Raw genomic sequence first — 20,405 nt, 5'->3', positions numbered from 1 at the left:
TCCAAATGTGCTTCAAACCACCCTAAATCTTAGGGGGGAAATCAGTTTGGTTTGGTCGGGGATTTCGGGCATGGCGGACCGAACCGATCAGTTAGGTCTAGAAATGATGAAAATCGAGTCTGGTCAAAATATTTGGTGGACCAAAACCGGTTTGGGTGGTTCGGTTTGGTCGGGTTCTAAATTATCAAAACCCCTATCTAAGACCACTAAATTATCAAAAACCCTATCAGTTTATCGGTCGTATATGTATATTTTGGTTCAGTTCGGTTTGGGAGTATTTTCAGGTACCCAAGACCAAACAGAAAATGAAAAATTTTACTCTTCAAAAAACGAAACTGACCGGGACCAAACCTTGACCAGCCAAACCCCGAATGTTACGGCCAGTTCGGTTTCCTCAGTTAATTTTTCACCCCTACTAAATCTTGCCCCAATAAGAAAAATCATTTACTGATATTTCAGAACCATACAATAGCCGTGAATTACAATTACGTCATTGTTAAGGCTCAAGATGCATGACATCATCTGCTTTGTACAGAATTGTGATGCATCAACAAAAATCTAACATACTGGTATATATCAATCTACTATTGAAGCACTAAAACTTCTGGTGAAGCAAGCTAGAAGTCAGGTCTAGCCTTTGCTTTAGTTAACCAATGGACAAATCAATCCGTAATGAATTAGCATGCTTGGTATAGGAGTTAACCTTACTCTTCAAGAGACTTCCTTCGACTTGAGAGAGTTCTCCTGCCTTGGCTTGGCTTTGGTACCATTGATCAATCAATGACTTGGATTACTTGGATGGAATACTTTAGCTACTTCCTTGATTAACTAAATAGCGACTTTCCTTCCCTACTCAATTGATACCCTAGCGTTATCTATCATCAAGGGACCTAAAACAATGTTTTCTTTACAGCAGCCATAGAGCCTTTCAAGTTCCAAATAGCCAATGCTTAAACCCTATGTTACATGGATTCAAGTAGATTTGTCGGGCACGGGTACGTACCTAAGTGCCGTACTCCTCCAAATCCTATATCCAAAGATATGTGGAGATGACAAAATTTTTTATGTCTAAAGATACGTGGACCAACAAAGATTTTATATATCTGAGTAGGGTAAAATGGTGTTTACGAGGTGCAGGCGTAAAGTGGGACTTTTATCTATAATTATGGTTCAAACTCAAATTATTAAATATGCTCGGTTGTCCAACTCCAACCCTTTGTTACCTGAAATGTGAATCATTCCAGTGCGAGAAGCTAGAACGGGAACCTCGTGCACCACATGCTCTAGAATGCAATACAATACGGGTAGACTGTTACATATTCCAAAATTAAAATTACTATACAAAAAAACTTGATTTTGATCATTAGACGTGTACTAGAATATAGTCTCTTTTATTATTAGTAATAAATCTTGTGAAACCTAATTTGTGGGAGCATTATGATCCTTCTTTTATACTCCGTATTTTGTATTGCCAAAAGTTTACTACTCTTAAATGTAAGTTGTTTATAACTATTGTTCTTTGGTCTGTGAATGAGACCGTTGAGAAATAATAGGAAATTTTGGGATCGCTTGGTGTCACAAATGGTGAGCAGTATTGTACCATATCTTGGACTGTGTGTTCCGATGTGTAGATTGCTAGGTGTTCAACATTTCCTGCCCAACCTCTCATGTCGAGCACACATCAATGAAAGGCTTGCGGGAACAAAGAAAATAATGGAACAATATAATGTCCCACCATTGTGTGAAGCAACATGTGTAAACAAGTGGTGAAACGATAGAAAACATTCTTTTCATCTTGTTTAGGGAGTTGTTTAATTGGGTTCATCCTTACTTTTCCGTCTTAATGTCACGTGTCTTCTCATTACAAAAAAAAGGGACGCGTCGTAGTACGTTAGCTGGATATGTTACATTAGGTTTCTAAACAGTAAGGATACTTTCGTAGTTTTCAATTTGCTGGATACAGCGCGCGGATAAACCATGGATCGCACCATGTCTCAAACAATGGCATCTGTCTTGTGTGAAGTTTTTGTTATGCCTACAATATTTTAGTAGGTCAAAATTTATCAATGTTTGAGTAGTAAGTCAATTTCTTTGGGGAATTAAAGCAGCCCAGGTACTTATAAATTATTCCTTGGGACAAAATTACTAGAATTCGCTAAACCTATGAAGCTTTGTGTGATGCATAACGCTGCATTGCCTTGGGTTAATTCCTAGGAAATTCTGAGTTAGATTGCTAGTCTTACCTCTTCTAAGTAATGCATAACAGTGCCTTACAAACACTATTGGTGACGTACTGATACTACTCCATAACCCCTAAAATTTAGTCTTTTTGGCCTCAAACTAACATGTCAAATCCTAACCACCTGGAACTTCTTTTCCTAGTTTTGGTCTTTTGTATAGCAGTAACTACCACAAATAGGTGCTGTCCAAAACTCATTTCCGGACAGCCAAATCTTGCACCTTTTGCTCTCTAAACCTTCAAAACTTACTACTTCGAGAGCTGTCAAAGTATTTTTTAACACCCAGCACAATTGCAATTGTAGGAAAATTTTGTCAATATTTCTTAAAACTGTACTGTATCGAAGAGATAGAGAAATCCTTCCAGAAAAGAAAAAAAATTACTATTGGTTCCTCAGTGAGAAGGGTTGAAACATCCCATCGTTACCTCTTTTAGAATTCCACTGCAATCATCTCCGGTGTTGTGCCAGCGTTCAACTTGTTCATTGTTAGAAGCAAGCCAAGCTATCAAAGAATCAGCAAGATGCCTCTCACTGGAAGAGGTAGATCATTAGAGTTCCAGGTAACGTGAAGGAAAGCATCAGACATTCTGTCATAGAACAAAGTTCAAACCAACCTGTCTACAGTCAAATCAGGATGCTTAACGCAAGAAACTAACAAATTCCAGGGTATACAAGGAAAAGAGTTGCAGTTCATCACCCACATCTGTAGAAGAAATCGTTAGTTATTAGGTTGCATGAGAAGAAACAGATTGGCGCTCTCTGAGAACAAAATACTTGCAAAACAAGACAAATTTTGAAGGAGACATTATCCAACAAAAATGAAGGAAATAACTTTCTCGGAGTCATATTACATGTTTTTGTAAATAGATGGGAATAAAGGAAATAAAACAACTTAAAAAGATTCAGACACCAGCAAGTTTTTTTTATGTGCACTGCTTTCATTTAGCACTGGAAAATTACAAAAGACTGTAGAACCTAAGATGATACATTGTCGCTTGGGAGTGCCATGCAAAACCATGATCCAATTAAAATCCAGAGGAATCATGTTCTCCGCAACAATCTCAGCAACCAACCAAGTATTGAAAAAACACTTCTCTACCTAAGTAATTAGGTTAATGCTAAAGCATGTTAAATTATCAAAAACTGGCCTCATAGTTTCTCAATTTGATCCACTTCTAATGGCCCAGAACACAATCTTTGTTCTATTTTCGGCATTTACTCATACATCTAACCCTCACTTCGAAATAATTTCCTTATCATGAACAGGATGCATCAAAGAAATCAGTCCCTCAAGCTTCCCAGGTAGTACTCTATTGAACTTTCCACCAACTTTGTCAGTAACCTATAGCCAGAAAACACACTACAGACTGATTTCCACGTCATCTTGCTTTGGTTCTTCAGGCAATGTCCTCTTAGTATTGACTTACTCTTTGATCATTGGCCACAATGACAGAACATCACTCACTTAAGCTACAACCAATACCTCTTCTCTCCATCATACTGTTTACATGCATGTTAATTCTTCATTTATATCTTCTTAGTGGCATCAATGCTGTTTTACCTTCAAAACCTTCAAATCATCTCCATGAAAACATTTTCACATGATCTAAGTGTTAGTCTAGGGATTTAGTGTCTCTTGTTATTTGTTATTATTTTAAGGGTAGTTTAGTCCTTTTGTTATATTAGGTTTGTCTAACGTTATTAGGGTTAGCCTATATAACCTCTTTATTATTCTTGTAATCATTAATCTTTCCAGTAATACAATACGTTAGTTCTCTTCTCTGAAGTTTCATGGTATCAGAGCGGGTCTTCTTAGACCCACTGGCCGCCGTTGCTGGAGTTGCACAGTAGCATCTCTCCTTTTCTCTCATACGACAGCAACATCCCCCTCTCTCTCTAATACGGCGCTCTCTCTCTTTCTCTCTTGTACGCCACACTCGATCTAACAAGCACCACCACTAACATCTCTGATCACCGGCAACCACCTTCTGACCATCGCAGACCTTGTTCCAGTCACCGGCAACACTGGGTTGTTCTTGAAAATCCCTCGATCAGTTGTGTAGTGCTTACTTTGGGTGTTTCTCTTACTGGTTGGGGACTCTCTCTCTCTCTCTCTCTCTCTCTCTAGATCAGTTTTGAACCAGATTCGGGTTACCACAGTTATCTCTCTATAATTCTCTTCAGTACAGTACTGAATTTTCTTATCCGTTTATCATCATGGTTGACGATAAAACTCAAGCTATCTATGTGCGTTTAAATGGTAATAACTATTCTTACTGGGCATATGTTATGAAGAATTTTATTGTGGGTAAGGGAGTATGGGGACATGTAGATGGTTCAGTACCATGTCCTATTCTAGATAGTAAGTCCAAAGGGTCTGCCACTGCTATTGAAAAATGGAAGATTGAAAATGCACAGATACTTGGATTCACAACTCTGTAGAACCAAGTATTGGAATGAATTTCTTGAAATATGACACATCAAAGAAAGTGTGGGATTATTTGAAATCAATGTATCTTGAATCAAACTTTGCTAAACAATATGAGCTTGAGATGTCTATTCGCACTACTACTCAAAAGGATAAATCGATTTAGGAATTCTATAATGAGATGACAAATTATTGAGATCAGTTTGGCTGTTATGGAACCCTCAGACTTGCAATTACCTGATAGCTATTTGAAGTATCGTGAGAAAAACTGTCTTGTTCAGTTTCTGATGGTTCTTCGAGGTGAATTTGAACCCCTCCGTGGAGCTATCTTACATCGGTCTCCCTTACCTACAGTGGATGGTGCAGTTCGTGAACTTATTGCAGAGGAAACTAGGTTCAAAGTATCCTCCATTGCTCCTCCTACTCAGCCTGTGTTTGTCACTCCAGCAACTCCCCCTATTCAACACTTGGCACCCCTTCTACCCACTCCAGCTTCACATTGGATACAGGTTACCAGCAAGCCCAAGCCTCGGGTTGTCATGGATGAGTGCAGTTTTTGCCGTCAAAAGGGACATTGGAAGCATGCATATCGTAAGCTTTTGCAGCCAAAAGGACATAATTCTCCTAATTCAACTGCACCATCATCTTCTCGGCCACCATCACAGACTCCTCGACCTCCAACCGCCTTTGCAACTCCTATAGCTAGCGGAGTCCCACCTTCCCCCTTATTTGATCAGTGGCAGCAGTTTCAGGCATTTATAACTACCCAAGGGAATCATTCACAGGCTTCTGCTATGACCACTACCTTGCCAGGTTTGCACAGTGCTTATACCACAGGTATCTTACCCACCACATGGATTTTTTATTCCGGTTGCTCCAATCATATGACTCCTGATTTGTCGTTACTTTGTAATTCTATCTCCCCTGTCCCTCCCATTAGTATTGCTCCTGCAAATGGATCTCAAATGCATGTTGTGCTTGCTGGGTCTATCCTTCCTACTGCTTCTTCTTTATTGTCACTCCCTAATGTCTTCTATGTGCCTCATTTGTCTTTAAGCCTTGTTTCGATAAGTCAATTGTCCGACTCTGGTTTTGACATCTTGCTCTCTTCCTCTGGTTGTGTTATGCAGGACCGGGTGTCCAAGAAGCAGATTGGGACCGGCTGTAGAGTTGGTGATCTATATGGGCTGGAGAGCTTGCATGTTCCTACAGAGTCTACTTCCACTGCATTGTCATCTTTTCGTTTGGATGAAAAATCCTCTCCTTTTTATCTTTGGCATTCTAGATTAGGTCATTTGTCTAGTGAGCGATTGAAACTTCTTGTTCAGTCTGGTTTTCGGGTAACATTTCTATTAGTGATATTTCTGAGTGCAATGGTTGTGGGGGACCTTCCCCGATTGCAACCAAGGGTGATTTTGTTTATTATGTCTCCTTTGTAGATGATTACAGTCAATATACATGTGTCTATTTGCTTACACATAAATCTGATTTTTATAAAGTCTATCGCACATTTCATATGATGATTCAAACTCAGTTTTCAACCACGATTAAAATTCTTCATTCTGACTTGGGTGGGGAATACTCTCTTACAGAATTTACAATTTTTTTAGCAACTCATGAAACAATTTATCAATCCTTGTGTACTGATACACCTTCCCAAAATGGTCGTGCTAAAAGAAAACATCGCCATCTCCTTAACACTCCTAGGTCTCTTCTTTCTTCTTCGGTTCCCGCTATATTCTAGGGAGAAGCTATTCTCACTGCAGCTTATCTATTGAATCAAATGCCTACCCCTCTTCTCTCTGGTGCTTGCCCTTACGAGCGTCTCTATGGTCAAGTTCCCAACTACTCCCTCCTTCATATGTTTGGTTCTACTTGTTTTGTCCTTCTTCCTAAGAAGGATCGCCCTAAACTTAGTGCTCGATGTGTCCTCTGTGTTTTCTTGGGGTATGGTATCAATCAGAAAGGCTATCGCTGTTATGACCCTATGACAAAGAAGCTGTATGTGTCGAAGCATGTTACTTTTCTTGAGTGTCTGCCCTATTTTTCCCTTCCTCCCAAAATTGCTCCTGTCGCTAAGGCAGACTTGGTTCATATTGACCCATTTCCTTCTGAGGTCCCTTCTGCTCGCTCTCAGTCTACTCTCATTCCACCCTTTCCGTATGCATACTCTCGTAGTCGACGCAATGCAGTCTTTCTGGCTCCTCCTCCTAGCTCTATTGATCCTCCCGCTGCCTCCTTGGACCCTGGTCCATCTAAACCTCGGTATCCTACTCGTGAACGTCACCCATCAGTAAGACTTGGCTTTACTAATACCTATTTCTCTTCTACCTACTGCTCTTTTCTCTCTCGTATCCATACTTATGTTGAACTCAGGTCATATAAAGAAGCTTGTAATGATCCCAATTGGGTCAATGCTATGAATGATGAACTCACTGCTCTTGCTAAGACTCAAACTTGGGATTTGGTACCACTGCCAGAATGTAAGAATATCACTGGTTGCAAGTGGGTTTATAAAGTCAAAACTCATTCTGATGGTTCTTTAGAGCGGTATAAAGCTCGGCTTGCTACAAAGGGCTTCGCTCAAGACTATGGGATTGATTATGAGGAGACCTTTGCTCCTGTCGCAAAGATGACCACGGTCCGCACATTGATATCTGTTGCTGCGGTGCAGCAATGGTCTCTCTTTCAGTTGGATGTCAAGAACGCTTTTCTCAATGGGTATCTATCTTAAGAAGTGTATATGCGGCCCCCTCCAGGCCTTTCTCACTCTCCTAGTCTTGTATGTCATCTCCACCGTGCTCTTTATGGCCTTAAGCAGTCTCCTCGTGCTTGGTATGAGCGGTTTAATTTTGTTGCACTGCAGATTGGGTTCCGACCTAGTCAGCATGACTCAGCTCTCTTTATTTGTCAGACTTCTGCAAGATCGTTCTGCTTTTATTGTATGTGGATGACATGATTATTACGGGCTCTGATTCTGTAACTATTACTGAGGTTAAGTCCCATCTGTTTCGCGAGTTCGAAATGAAGGATTTGGGTCTGCTTCGCTATTTTCTCGGTATTGAGGTGGCTTCCTCCCCCAAAGGTTACTTGTTATCGCAAACTAAATATGTCTCTGATATTCTTCATTGTGCTCATCTCACTGATGACAAGATTATTGATACTCCTCTTGAATTGCATACCAAGTTCAATCCTTTTGATGGTGTTCCTCTAGATGATCCTACCCAGTATCGTGAATTGGTTGGTTGTTTAGTCTATCTTACAATGACTCGCTCGGGCATCGCTTATGTAGTTCATATCGTCAGCCAATTTGTTTCTGCTCCTCGGTCTACTCATTGGGCTGCCCTCCTAAGTATTTTGTGATATGTTTGTTGCACTACCTTTTAGTGTTTGTTGATCTCTTCCCCTTCCAGTTTGACTCTTTGGGCCTATGCTGATGCTGATTGGACTGGTGATGTATTTGATCGAAAGTCTACCTCAGGTTTCTGTGTTTTTCTCGGGGATTTTCTTCTCTCCTGGAAAAGCAAGAAACAATCAGTTATTGCTCGCTCTACTGCTGAAGCTGAATATCGTGCTATGGCTTCAGCTACCGCTGAAATAGTTTGGCTACGATGGCTTCTCTGATATGGGTGTCTCTCTTGCATCTCCCACACCTCTTTATTGTGACAATAAGAGCGCCATCCAGATTGCCCACAATTTCATCTTTCATGAGCGTACTAAGCATATCGAGATTGATTGTCATTTTGTGCACCAACATCTACAGTCAGGCACTATTGACTTGCCGTTTGTTCCATCCTTGATGCAGTTGGCTGATTTTTTCACGACAACTCACACTGTTGCTCATTTCCGTTTTCTGCTTGGCAAACTCATGATGCTCTTTGCACTCACCTCCTGAGTTTGAGGGGGGGTGTTAGTCTAGGGATTTTGTGTCTCTTGTTATTTGTTATTATTTTAAGGGTAGTTTAGTCCTTTTGTTATATTAGGTTTGTCTAACATTATTAGGGTTAGCCTATATAACCTCTTTATTATTCTTGTATCATTAATCTTTTCAGTCATACAATACGTTAGTTCTCTTTCTCTGAAGTTTCACTAAGTCCATATTTCTTGCTTCCACCACTAGGGTGAGTTGCCCAAGTAAAATATGGCATTCAAGATGCAAAGTGAGCAAGCAAGAAAAGCGGTTATCAAAAATTCTTACGGGGATTCAAGATTTATGTAGAGCGAACTGTTAATCTAGGGTTTTAGTGTCTCTTGTTATCTGTTATTATTTTAAGGGTAGTTTAGTCCTTTTGTTATATTAGGTTTATCTAACGTTATTAGGGTTAGCCTATATAACCTCTTTTTATTATTCTTGTAATCAATATCTTTAGCAATACAATATGTAGGGCTTTTTTGTTCTCTGAAGTATCATGGTATCAGAGCCTTTTCCTAGGCTATCGTATCTTCTCCCCAACGCACCTCTCTGCATCTCTTTGCATCTCTCACAGCACCTCTTTCCCAAACGACTTCTCTCTCTGCTCATAGAGCACTCGCCGACCACCAACAGTACCTGCCGACTACTCGGCAGCCATCCTCAACTCACGCCGACCACCGGAGATCAACTTCGCCACCGCGAACGACGATTGTCCTTGGAATCTTTTGGGTTTCTTCCGTTTGCACTCAAAATCCACTGGGTCTTTTTCTTCTGCACTCAAACCTGTCTGGATTCACATCAGTGAGGTATTTCGGTAACTAATCTATAGTGTTTCACACTGTCTGCATTCAAATCAACCTGGGTTAGCATATTCAAGGTATTTTGACTTCAGAGCTTGGTATTCTGCACTGTTAAAGTCTTATTCAGCACTCACAGAGTTCAGCTTGGGCTTATCAATTCTGTTTTCATAACTTGTGACTACTTTCTTTGCTTCTGGAATTGTTTGACTCTTTCCTGCTTATTACCAGGAAGTTAATTAATCACCATGGTAGACGATAAAACTCAAGCTACCAGTGTGCGTTTAACTGGTAATAATTATTCTTACTGGGCATATGTTATGAAGAATTTTATTGTGGGTAAGGGAGTATGGGGACATGTAGATGGTTCAGTACCATGTCCTGTTCTAGATAGTAAGTCTGAAGGGTCTGCCACTGCTATTGAAAAATGGAAGATTGAAAATGCACAGATACTTACTTGGATTCACAACTCTGTTGAACCAAGTATTGGAATGAATTTCTCGAAATATGACACATCAAAGAAAGTGTGGGATTATTTGAAATCTATGTATCTTGAATCAAACTTTGCTAAACAATATGAGCTTGAGATGTCTATTCGCAGTGCTACTCAAAAGGATAAATCGATTCAGGAATTCTATAATGAGATGACAAATTATTGGGATCAGTTGGCTGTTATGGAACCCTCAGACTTGCAATTACTTGATAGCTATTTGCAGTATCGTGAGAAAAACCGTCTTGTTCAGTTTCTGATGGTTCTTCGAGGTGAATTTGAACCCCTTCGAGGAGCTATCTTACATCGGTCTCCCTTACCTACAGTGGATGGTGCAGTTCGTGAACTTATTGCAGAGGAAACTAGGTTCAAAGTATCCTCCATTGCTCCTCCTACTCAATCTGTGTTTGTCACTCCAGCAGCTCCTATTCAGCACTTGGCACCCTTTCTACCCACTCCAGCTTCACATTTGATACAGGTTACTGGCAAGCCCAAGCCTCGGGTTGCCATGGATGAGTGCAGTTTTTGCCGTCAAAAGGGACATTGGAAGCATGCATGTCCTAAGCTTTTGCAGCCAAAAGGACGTAATTCGACTGCACCATCATCTTCTCGGCCACCATCCCGGGCTCCTCGACCTCCAACAGCCTTTGCAACTCCTACCGCTAACGGAGTCCCACCTTCTCCCTTATTTGATCAGTGGCAACAGTTAGGCATTTATAGCTACCCAAGGAAATCATTCACAGGCTTCTGCTATGACTGCTACCTTGCCAGGTTTGCACAGTGGTTATACCACAAATATCTTACCCACCACATGGATTTTTGATTCTGGTTGCTCCAATCATATGACTCCTGATTTGTCGTTACTTTGTAATTCTATCTCCCCTGTCCCTCCCATTAGTATTGCTATTGCAAATGGATCTCATATGCCTGTTGTGCTTGCAGGGTCTATCCTTCCTGCGGCTTCTTCTTTATTATCACTTCCTAATGTCTTCTATGTGCCCCATTTGTCTTTAAGCCTTTTTTCGATAAGTCAGTTGTCCGACTCTGGTTTTGACGTCTTGTTCTCTTCCTCTAGTTGTGTTGTGCAGGACCGGGTGTCCAAGAAGCAGATTGGGACCGGCCGCAGAGTTGGTGATCTATATGTGCTGGAGAGCCTGCATGTTCCTATGGAGTCTACTTCCACTGCATTGTCGTCTTTTCGTTTGGATGAAAAATCCTCTCCTTTTTATCTTTGGCATTCTAGATTAGGTCATTTGTCTAGTGAGCGTTTGAAACTTCTTGTTCAGTCTAGTTTTTTGGGTAACATTTCTATTAGTGATATTTCTGAGTGCAGTGGTTGTAAGTAGCAAAGATGTCTGCTTTACCGTTTAATAAAAGTACTTCTTTTTCCACTTCACCTTTCCAAGTTGTTCACACAGATTTGTGGGGGCCTTCCCCAATTGCAACCAAGGGTGGTTCAGTTTATTATGTCTCCTTTGTAGATGATTACAGTCGATATACATGGGTCTATTTGCTTACACATAAATCTGATTTTTATAAAGTCTATCGCACATTTCATATGATGATTCAAACTCAATTTTCTACCACGATTAAAATTCTTCGTTCTGACTTGGATGGGGAGTACTCTCTTACAGAATTTACAGATTTTTTAGCAACTCATGGAACAATTCATCAATCCTCGTGTATTGATACACCTTCCCAAAATGGTCGTGCTGAAAGAAAACATCGCCATCTCCTTAACACTGCTAGGTCTCTTCTTCTATCTTCCTCTGTTCCCGCTATATTCTGGGGAGAAGCTATTCTCACTGCAGCTTATCGATTGAATCAGATGCCTACCCCTCCTCTCTGGTGCTTGCCCTTACGAGCGTCTCTATGGTCAAGTTCCCAACTACTCCCTCCTTCGTGTGTTTGGTTCTACTTGTTTTGTCCTTCTTCCTAAGAAGGACCGCACTAAACTTAGTGCTCGATGTGTCCTCTGTGTTTTCTTGGGGTATGGTATCAATCAGAAAGGTTATCGTTGTTATGACCCTGTGACAAGGAAGCTATATGTGTCGAGGCATGTTACTTTTCTTGAGCGTCTGCCCTATTTTTCCCTTCCTCCCAAAATTGCACCTGTCACTAAGGCAGACTTGGTTCATATTGACCCATTTCCTTCTGAGGTCCCTTCTGAAGAGTACATTTCTACTGTTAAAGTGTCTGATCTTCCTGTGGCGTCTTCTGCTCCCTCTCAGTCTACTCTCATTCCACCCTTTCCGCATGTATACTCTCGGAATCGACACCATGCAGTCTCTTCGGCTCCTCCTCCCAGCTCTATTGATCCTCCCGCTGCCTCCTTGGACCCTGGTCTTGAACCTCGGTATCCTACTCGTGAACGTCGCCCACCGGTAAGACTTGGCTTTACTAATACCTGTTTCTCTTCTACCTACTGCTCTTTTCTCTCTCGTATCCATACTTATGTTGAACCCAGGTCATATAAAGAAGCTTGTAATGATCCCAATTGGGTCAATGCCATGAATGATGAACTCACTGCTCTAGCTAAGACTCAAACTTGGGATTTGGTACCTCTACCAGATGGTAAGAATATCATTGGTTGCAAGTGGGTTTATAAAGTCAAAACTCATTTTGATGGTTCTTTAGAGCAGTATAAAGCTCGGCTTGTTGCAAAAGGCTTCGCTCAAGAATATGGGATTGATTATGAGGAGACCTTTGCTCCTGTTGCAAAGATGACCACAGTCCGCACATTGATATCTGTTGCTGCGGTGCACCAATGGTCTCTCTTTCAGTTGGATGTCAAGAACGCTTTTCTCAATGGGTATCTATCTGAAGAAGTGTATCTGCGGCCCCCTCCGGGCTTTTCTCACTCTCCTGATCTTGTATGTCGTCTCCGCCGTGCTCTTTATGGCCTTAAACAGTCTCCTCGTGCTTGGTATGAGCGGTTTCATTCTGTTGCACTGCAGATTGGGTTCCGCCCTAGTCAGCATGACTCAGCTCTCTTTATTCGTCAGACTTCTGCAGGGATCGTTCTTCTTTTATTGTATGTGGATGATATGATTATTACGGGCTCTGATTCTGTAGCTATTACTGAGGTTAAGTCTCATCTGTTTCGCAAGTTCGAAATGAAGGATTTGGGTCTGCTTCGCTATTTTCTTGGTATTGAGGTGGCTTCATCCCCCGAAGGTTACTTGTTATCGCAAACTAAATGTCTCTGATATTCTTCATCGTGCTCATCTCACTGATGACAAGATTATTGATACTCCTCTTGAATTGCATATCAAGTTCAATCCTTCTGATGGTGTTCCTTTAGATGATCCTACCCAGTATCGTGAATTGGTTGGTTGTTTGGTCTATCTGACAGTGACTCGCCCGGACATCGCTTGTGCGGTTCATTTCGTCAACCAATTTGTTTCTACTCCTCGGTCTACTCATTGGGCTGCCCTCCTACGTATTTTGCGCTACGTTCGTTGCACTACCTTTCAGTGTTTGTTGATCTCTTTCACTTCCAGTTTGACTCTTCGGGCCTATGCTGATGCTGATTGGGCTGGTGATGTTTCTGATCGGAAGTCTACCTCAGGTTTTTGTGTTTTTCTCGGGGATTCTCTTCTCTCCTGGAAAAGCAAGAAACAATCGGTTATTGCTCGCTCTACCGCTGAAGCTGAATATCGTGCTATGGCTTCGGCTACAGCTGAAATAGTTTGGCTACGATGGCTTCTATCTGATATGGGTGTCTCTCTTGTATCTCCCACACCTCTTTATTGTGACAATAAGAGCGCCATCCAAATTGCCCACAATTCCGTCTTCCATGAGCGTACTAAGCATATCGAGATTGATAGTCAGGCACGATTGACTTGCCGTTTGTTCCATCCTCGCTGCAGCTGGCTGATTTTTTCACAAAAACTCACACTGCTGCTCGTTTCCGTTTTCTTCTTGGCAAACTCCTGATGCTCTCTGCGCTCACCTCCTGAGTTTGAGGGGGGGTGTTAATCTAGGGTTTTAGTGTCTCTTGTTATCTGTTATTATTTTAAGGGTAGTTTAGTCCTTTTGTTATATTAGGTTTATTTAACGTTATTAGGGTTAGCCTATATAACCTCTTTTTATTATTCTTGTAATCAATATCTTTAGCAATACAATACGTAGGGCTTTTTTGTTCTCTGAAGTATCACGAACAACATCTGCAATCACGGATTGTACCCATATTTCAATCTTAACTCCACACAACTAAAAATCAAAAGCAATACAATTGACAACCGCAATTTGAACACGAATGATACAGCCTCAATCTCCGGACCAATGATATGTGAATTCTGTCTAGGTCAAAAGAGGCAGGCCACATAGAAAAACTCATGTTTGCAGGACCCGAGTATAGTGAGTTTATTGGTTTAAAAATTTGCAGTTTTAAGGGTTTATGAGCGACTCCAGCACATAATCAAAAGTCGAATTCAGATCAGGAGATGTATATCAAGGTCAAGCAGGTCAGTTGAATTTAGCCTATGTGCATCCTTTGACTAATTATCTAATGCCTTTGTTCAAAGAACTTACACCCATATGAGGCTCTTCAGTAAGTCTGTCAAAAAACAGAAAAACCATGAACATGACTTGTAACCGATACAATGTATACGATTCTTGGAACATAAACGCAGTGTGAAGTGGTTTTAAGATTTATGTATTTGTTAAGTACTTCCACAACACCAAGTTTTGATTGGGATACCCATTGGGGAAAAAAAAAAGTTTTTGTTTTTTTTGCTCTGCAAAGAATTTTTTTTTATTGAAGCTTGAAAGGGTACATCAAGAAACATTTAAAGAAGCATCATGCTTAGATCAAAGCTGCCAAGGCCGGTTGACAATAATGACTAAGGAGATCAAATGCTAATATAAACAAACACCCAAAAAAAAGCATCCAATAAAACATTGGATGAGGCAAGGAAACCCCCAACAGAATTGATCAACTAGACTAAACCTTACTTCTCCTGATTCCTGATAGACTCCTTTTGAAATCTTCAACTGAGTATACACGCAAGTTGAACTTCCCTTTGATCCAAATAGCCATCCTTGTCTTTATAAGGTCCACTACCTCTGTCTTCTCAAGCGTCTTCTTATTGAAAATAAGATCGTTGCCGGCTAGCCAGATTGACCATATCACTGCGAAGAAGCATACCTCCCAACACGATTTTTCTAAATTTCTGAAGCTATTCGAAAACCACCAGTTTGCCAGACCAACAATGTAGAAACCCGTATTTTCAGAAAAATATTTAAAGATTATATAAATGCTGAAATTGGGGATAATGTGAAAAGTGCGAGGAATTATTTGATTTGGGGTTTAAAGTGATGGAGTTGTTAGTGGAGGGAGTGTTTGTGCGATTTGCATATGTGTTGGTATATATATAGGGGTGTGTGTGGGTAGGAGATTAAAATCTCCTCCCATATCTCTCTCTCATCTCACGCCTTTCTCTCTCTCTCTCTCTCTCTCTCTCTCTTGAAACTCCACCTAATCTCCCAAAAACCCACAAGATCCACCTCCATTCCACCTTGCTTGCTTGTTTTTGAGCTTGGTTTTCGTTGGGTGAAGTTCGGAAGGAAGCTTTTGGTTGATCTTGGAGTTCGTGGAGCTAGGGCTTGTTCGTATTGCGTGGATCTTGGCTTTTTTTGTGAGGTAAGGACTTCTTCTCCTTCTCTATGTGTTAATATGTTGATTTGAGTGTAGAAATCGAGTTTGGATTGTCCTCTTTCATGTCCTTAAAGTCTGTCAAAATCTGCAAAAATTGCCCAAAATCGCCTGGGGATCGATCGTCATGCACAAATCTGGACTTTTGCCCTTTGGGGATCGATCCCCATGTGAGGAGGGATCGATCCCTCCCCTCTCTCGACAGTTTTGATGCTGTTTTGTGTATCCTCGACCGTATTGAGCCCCGATCACTCCTAATCACTTTTGGACACCTCCGAACCTATTTCAAGCATGCTTAATTGAATTCTTTTGGATAATCTAAGTTACCCTCGTTCCATTGGTTGTCTGTTCTTAAGAAAGATTAGTAGGATACTTGATTAAAGCTATGTCGAAATGTGCCTTATGTGATTGATTGTATGTGGGAATGATTGTGGCATGTTTATAATGTATTTGGCATATCGTTTGACGACACATACACGAATGTTAACAAGGGCGAGTCTTAGTATGCATATTGGTTAGTAATGTAATTGTGTGAGTCAAGAGTTGGAGTAGGGAGTCCCGAAACGCAAGGGGTGGTAATACGGAGACTTAAGCAGGTCTCGAAATGCAAGGGGTGGTAATACAGTGATCCAAGTAGTTAAGGTTTATTGTAACGCGAGGGGTGGAAATACAGTAACCCTGGGAGTGGTTATACTGTAACACTAGGGGTGGGAATACAATTGAAGGAGGCTTGTGATAGAGCGTCACGTCGTGGGTGTTGGAGTTGGTTGTGGCCTCATGAATCATATGATTATTTGAGACTGTGTAATATCATGAAATGAAACGTACTAAATGTTGACATACTTCTTGTGTATCAAACAACTTGTTCACTGGACGTTTTGGGCATTACTTGACTACGTAGAATGTACCGTCCGCGCTATCGTTAAAAGAGTCTTGAGTTGAATGCTTCTCTATCAATTGAACTACATTCTCCGTGCCTTTCATCCCACTGCACTTGTCTTCATGTTTGGATATAGAATTGGTAGAAGATTTTCCTAATGGGCTAGTGTAGCTCAACCTATCATTACTTTCAGGTTCGAACGTTGGGAAATAGTTTGCATGTGATGTGTGCTGGATTTGAAGGGTCATATCTTGGAAGCTAACCTAGATAGTAACTTAGCCAACTTGTAATGACTTTCATTAGACAGAGATGTATTTGTAACTTAAATTTCTTAATCTCCTTTGACAGAAACGTTTGTAAATTCGAAATTTATCGCACTTTGTATTTGAGTAATAGTGGGCCAGAGTGTCATCGTTGTAATTTCTTTAAACTTTGAAGTCGGATTTGTAAAGAAGTATTTATTCGAATTTGGTGACTCTTTTGGGTATTACTTATGTAAAGCGAAGATTTTATTTCTGAAATGATTTATTTATTTAAGTTAAAAATCTAGGGCGTGACAAACAATTGATGCAGGGCAATGCAGCATAAGATGATTTGGTGTAGAGGACATTCCACATCTCCGTGATTGATGAGATTCAAAATCCCTCAATGATGAAGGACTGATCTAGTAGCTGTGCTTTCTTGGGATGTAAGTATGTAACATGCTTGGGTTCCTTGTTTTACTCTAGATTTGTAAAATGTATGAAGACAAAGGATAGCAATAGCATCTCCTACATCCAAAAACAGTAAACCAGTAGTACTCCAAAACATGCATCTACCTATACCAACTTTTCCAGAACCAACTTTCCAAACAAACATGTTATTGAGAAGAATATTGGTGAATATGGTGGCAACACAAAGGCATGCAGTAGATAAGCACTTACAAAGTTCCTTGCAAGATAGCTCGTACAAAGTTCTGGAATGAAATCATTTGCTGCAACATAATCCACTTCAATATATCAGATTGACGCTTGTTGAATTAAAGAAGAAATCAAAACAAGTGTAAAATTCCCTATTCAATTGATTCTAAGCAGGCCCCAAAAATTTTAAGGAATCCTCACCATGCTGTACACCAAACCTCCATATATGGATTAAATTATCCAACTGTTGCAGTGAGCAAATTCCTTCTTGTGATGATAAATCAATTAACCAAGCCTTGCATTTCAAAAGAAGCATCTCCACTCCAAAAAATAATGCAGCCTAAAAATGTTGTGCAAATATTTTAGAAAAGAACAAAGAAAAGTTTAACAAGTAATTGAAGTTGAATGAAAACAGTAAAATAGAAACAAACACTTGCTGATAGTAAAGAGAAAATGAGTGATAGAACATGTATGGCATAAAGAAAGTCAACAACAACAACAACAACAGAACCCATGTAGTCCCCAATCATTGGATGTATGGGCGGGGGAGGATTGGAGACAGACCTAACCTTTGGCAATATGCACAAAGTGGCTACTCTCAAAATACCACTCAAACAGTGGCCCCCCTATACCTATTTTGCTGCGGAACCATGCCCCCAAATCAAAGCCAAATGGCATCAGAGAGGGCAAGCCTAAAGATCCAATTCAATTTATGTGCACATTACCATACTTCCTTCATTGATAGTCCAGAGCATCGGTATACACATTAGGCATAAAGAAAGTCTAGTGGTTGATTTTAAGCCCTGAATTTCTAGCTAATTTATTCTGTAAGTCTTGCAAAGGATCCTTCACCTACATGTCAGCAGAATAGAAGTGAACACTATTCTAAAAAAACATGCTAGGATAACTTTAGATAGGTTGTTTTTCCATATTTTTTTTAAAATTTTGACAGTCATTAGGCTGTCATATCTAAGTTTCTACTACGACGGTTATTTTGGTTGCTATTGCTGTATTACAATTTACATGTAATGTAATCAGTTGGGTCAGGAAAAACGGACGCTTTTGCTGTATTATGTGTCAGCTTGCACCAGTTAGTTAGATTTATGAGAGAAAATCTTAGCTTGAATTGTTATTCATCTTTAAAAAACTATGTCAATTGCAGAACATACAAATAAATGTCGTGGTAGACTTGGGCCCCATTCCAGAAACCTTCTTAAAAAATAAGCAGCTAATTTCACATTTTCAAACTCAAAAATAATGTAAATGAAAAATAATTTTTTTAATTTTTTTTGCATCATATAAATGATCTCGATGACATCTTTCAAACAAAATCCATATTGCATATTTTTAGATTTCAATAAGTCTATAATTTTTGAGCTTGAAATTACCTTCTTAAAAAATAAGGGCTTTTTTTACGTTGCGGAACGGGGCCTTGGAATAACTAAATTAAAATGGAAGGTTTGTGACTCAGTTTCCAATTGCGAGCAGTCATGCACTGGACTGAGAATAACTAAGAGAGAAGAATAGATATTGTTCTTTTAGGTGTCATTGCATGAGACGACACAAAGCAGAAAGCACATAGGGAACTCCCTCCCTCCCTCCCTCCCTCAACATACATCTATGTATATTTGGCAGTGTGAATGTGTGTGTGTGTGTGTGTGTGTGTGTTTTGGTGTTCTTATTTTGACTGCCATGTGCCCATGCATATCCCAAGTTTGGAATCTGAGCACAAAAAGTTTGAAACAGCAGCAGACTCTGTGGGGACGTGGAGTGATAAAGAAAAGTTGGTAAGTGAGATGTCACAGGAAGAAGTTTCTAAATGGGTGTTGAAAAGGATCATTGGCTTTAGTAAATTCTTGGGGGTCTCTCTTATGATGGTTTTGAAGAAAGAACAATGCAATTATTTTTGGATATCGAAGAAAAGTGGAGGAAAGGAGCTATGTCAGATTCAAAGAAAAGTGGAAGAAAGAACAGGAAGGGGGTGAGGGAGTTGAAGAGATTACATTGTTCTACTAACTATGATGGGCAGAAGGAGGTCGGGGAGAGTGGTTGTGAAGAGGTGGAAGGGGTTAATATTTTATCTTTTTGATGAAAATTAAAATTCTTAATTGGAATGTGAGAGGCTTAAATGCGAAGGAGAAGAGGGTGGTAGTTAAGTCTTTACTTAAAGGATGGAAGGCGGATGTCGTTTGCTTGCAAGAAACTAAACTAAATGAAGGCTCCGTTTGTTTCGATGTAAAATGTTTTACAATGTAAAATATTTTCCATGTAAAATGTTTTACGTGAAAATGTTTTTTCCAAAATTATTTTCCTGTGTTTGGTTGAAGTCCAATTTTAGTGTTTCCAAATCTTTAACTCATTGAATTACTTGGCCTAGTTTAGTTTTTTTTTTATTTTTAAGATAGCCTATTTTAGTTTAAAACCTTGGAAACAGGAGCAATTCTAGGAGAGATGAAAGAAATTTTGCCCAGCCTTGATTTGTTAGAGACAAAGTCTTGCTTTTACTATGAGAGAGAGAGAGAGCGCGCGCACTCCCCTTTGCATGTGTTCACGTGGAAGTGTTACCGTTGGATTGAGACGAAATTCTTCCAACTAATCCGACCGAGGTGATCGTGGAGTGGAGTCGGCTATGCGTTGGAAAACAACTTACGGGCTTTTGGACGGTAAATCATTTTACCCCCAATGAGGTAAAAGATTTTCCCAAAAAATTATTTTCCGGGCTTTTCAACAACCAAACACCAGAAATCATGTAAAATGTTTTTGACAATAATATTTTACGGGCAAACAAACGGAGCCTAAATGAAATGTCTATAATGATTGTGAAGGAGTTATGGGGTAGTCACTGGGTGAATTGGATTAATTTGGATGCAATTGGGGTAGCAAGGGGTGTTGGTGATGTGGGACAGTAGGGTGTTGGAAAAGGTTGAAGTTGAGTATGGAATGTTCTCAGCTTCGTGCTTGTTAAAGGATGTGACGGATGGTTTTAGGTAGGTGTTCACAGGAGTGTACAGCCCAGTTACTAATTGTCATAGAGGGGAGTTATGGGATGAGCTTTCCACGATGGCATTCAGATGGGAGTTTCCTTAGTGTGTAGGAGGG

At 40.2% G+C, this 20,405-nt stretch overlaps 1 protein-coding gene and 1 non-coding gene across 8 annotated transcripts in view; both read right to left on the bottom strand.

Moving 5' to 3' along the window:
• LOC131322316 (BTB/POZ domain-containing protein FBL11) overlaps positions 1–20,405 on the bottom strand; it is a 60,401-nt gene that overhangs the window by 23,522 nt on the left and 16,474 nt on the right. For 5 of the 7 annotated variants that reach the window (XR_009198812.1, XM_058353594.1, XM_058353598.1 and 2 more), the window contains 4 exons: positions 17,508–17,646; positions 17,331–17,380; positions 2,855–2,943; positions 2,666–2,771 (listed from right to left, as the gene is read on the bottom strand). Coding sequence is in view for 6 of the 7 variants with exons in the window: in XM_058353594.1 (XP_058209577.1) it covers positions 2,666–2,771; positions 2,855–2,943; positions 17,331–17,380; positions 17,508–17,646 (384 nt within the window). In the remaining variant the exon portion in view is untranslated. Of the gene's footprint in view, positions 1–2,665; positions 2,772–2,854; positions 2,944–14,827; positions 14,957–17,330; positions 17,381–17,507; positions 17,647–20,405 lie in introns of those variants that run through there. The other 2 variants (XM_058353597.1, XM_058353595.1) reach the window with 2 other exon arrangements.
• On the bottom strand, positions 17,940–18,047 carry LOC131324930 (small nucleolar RNA snoR100). Its single transcript, XR_009199514.1, has one exon. It is a non-coding gene; the product is annotated as a small nucleolar RNA snoR100 (small nucleolar RNA).

The sequence above is a fragment of the Rhododendron vialii genome, chromosome 4a (assembly GCF_030253575.1).
Source record: "Rhododendron vialii isolate Sample 1 chromosome 4a, ASM3025357v1".
NCBI lineage: Eukaryota > Viridiplantae > Streptophyta > Magnoliopsida > Ericales > Ericaceae > Rhododendron > Rhododendron vialii.
This window is presented reverse-complemented; position numbering and strand designations above follow the sequence as displayed.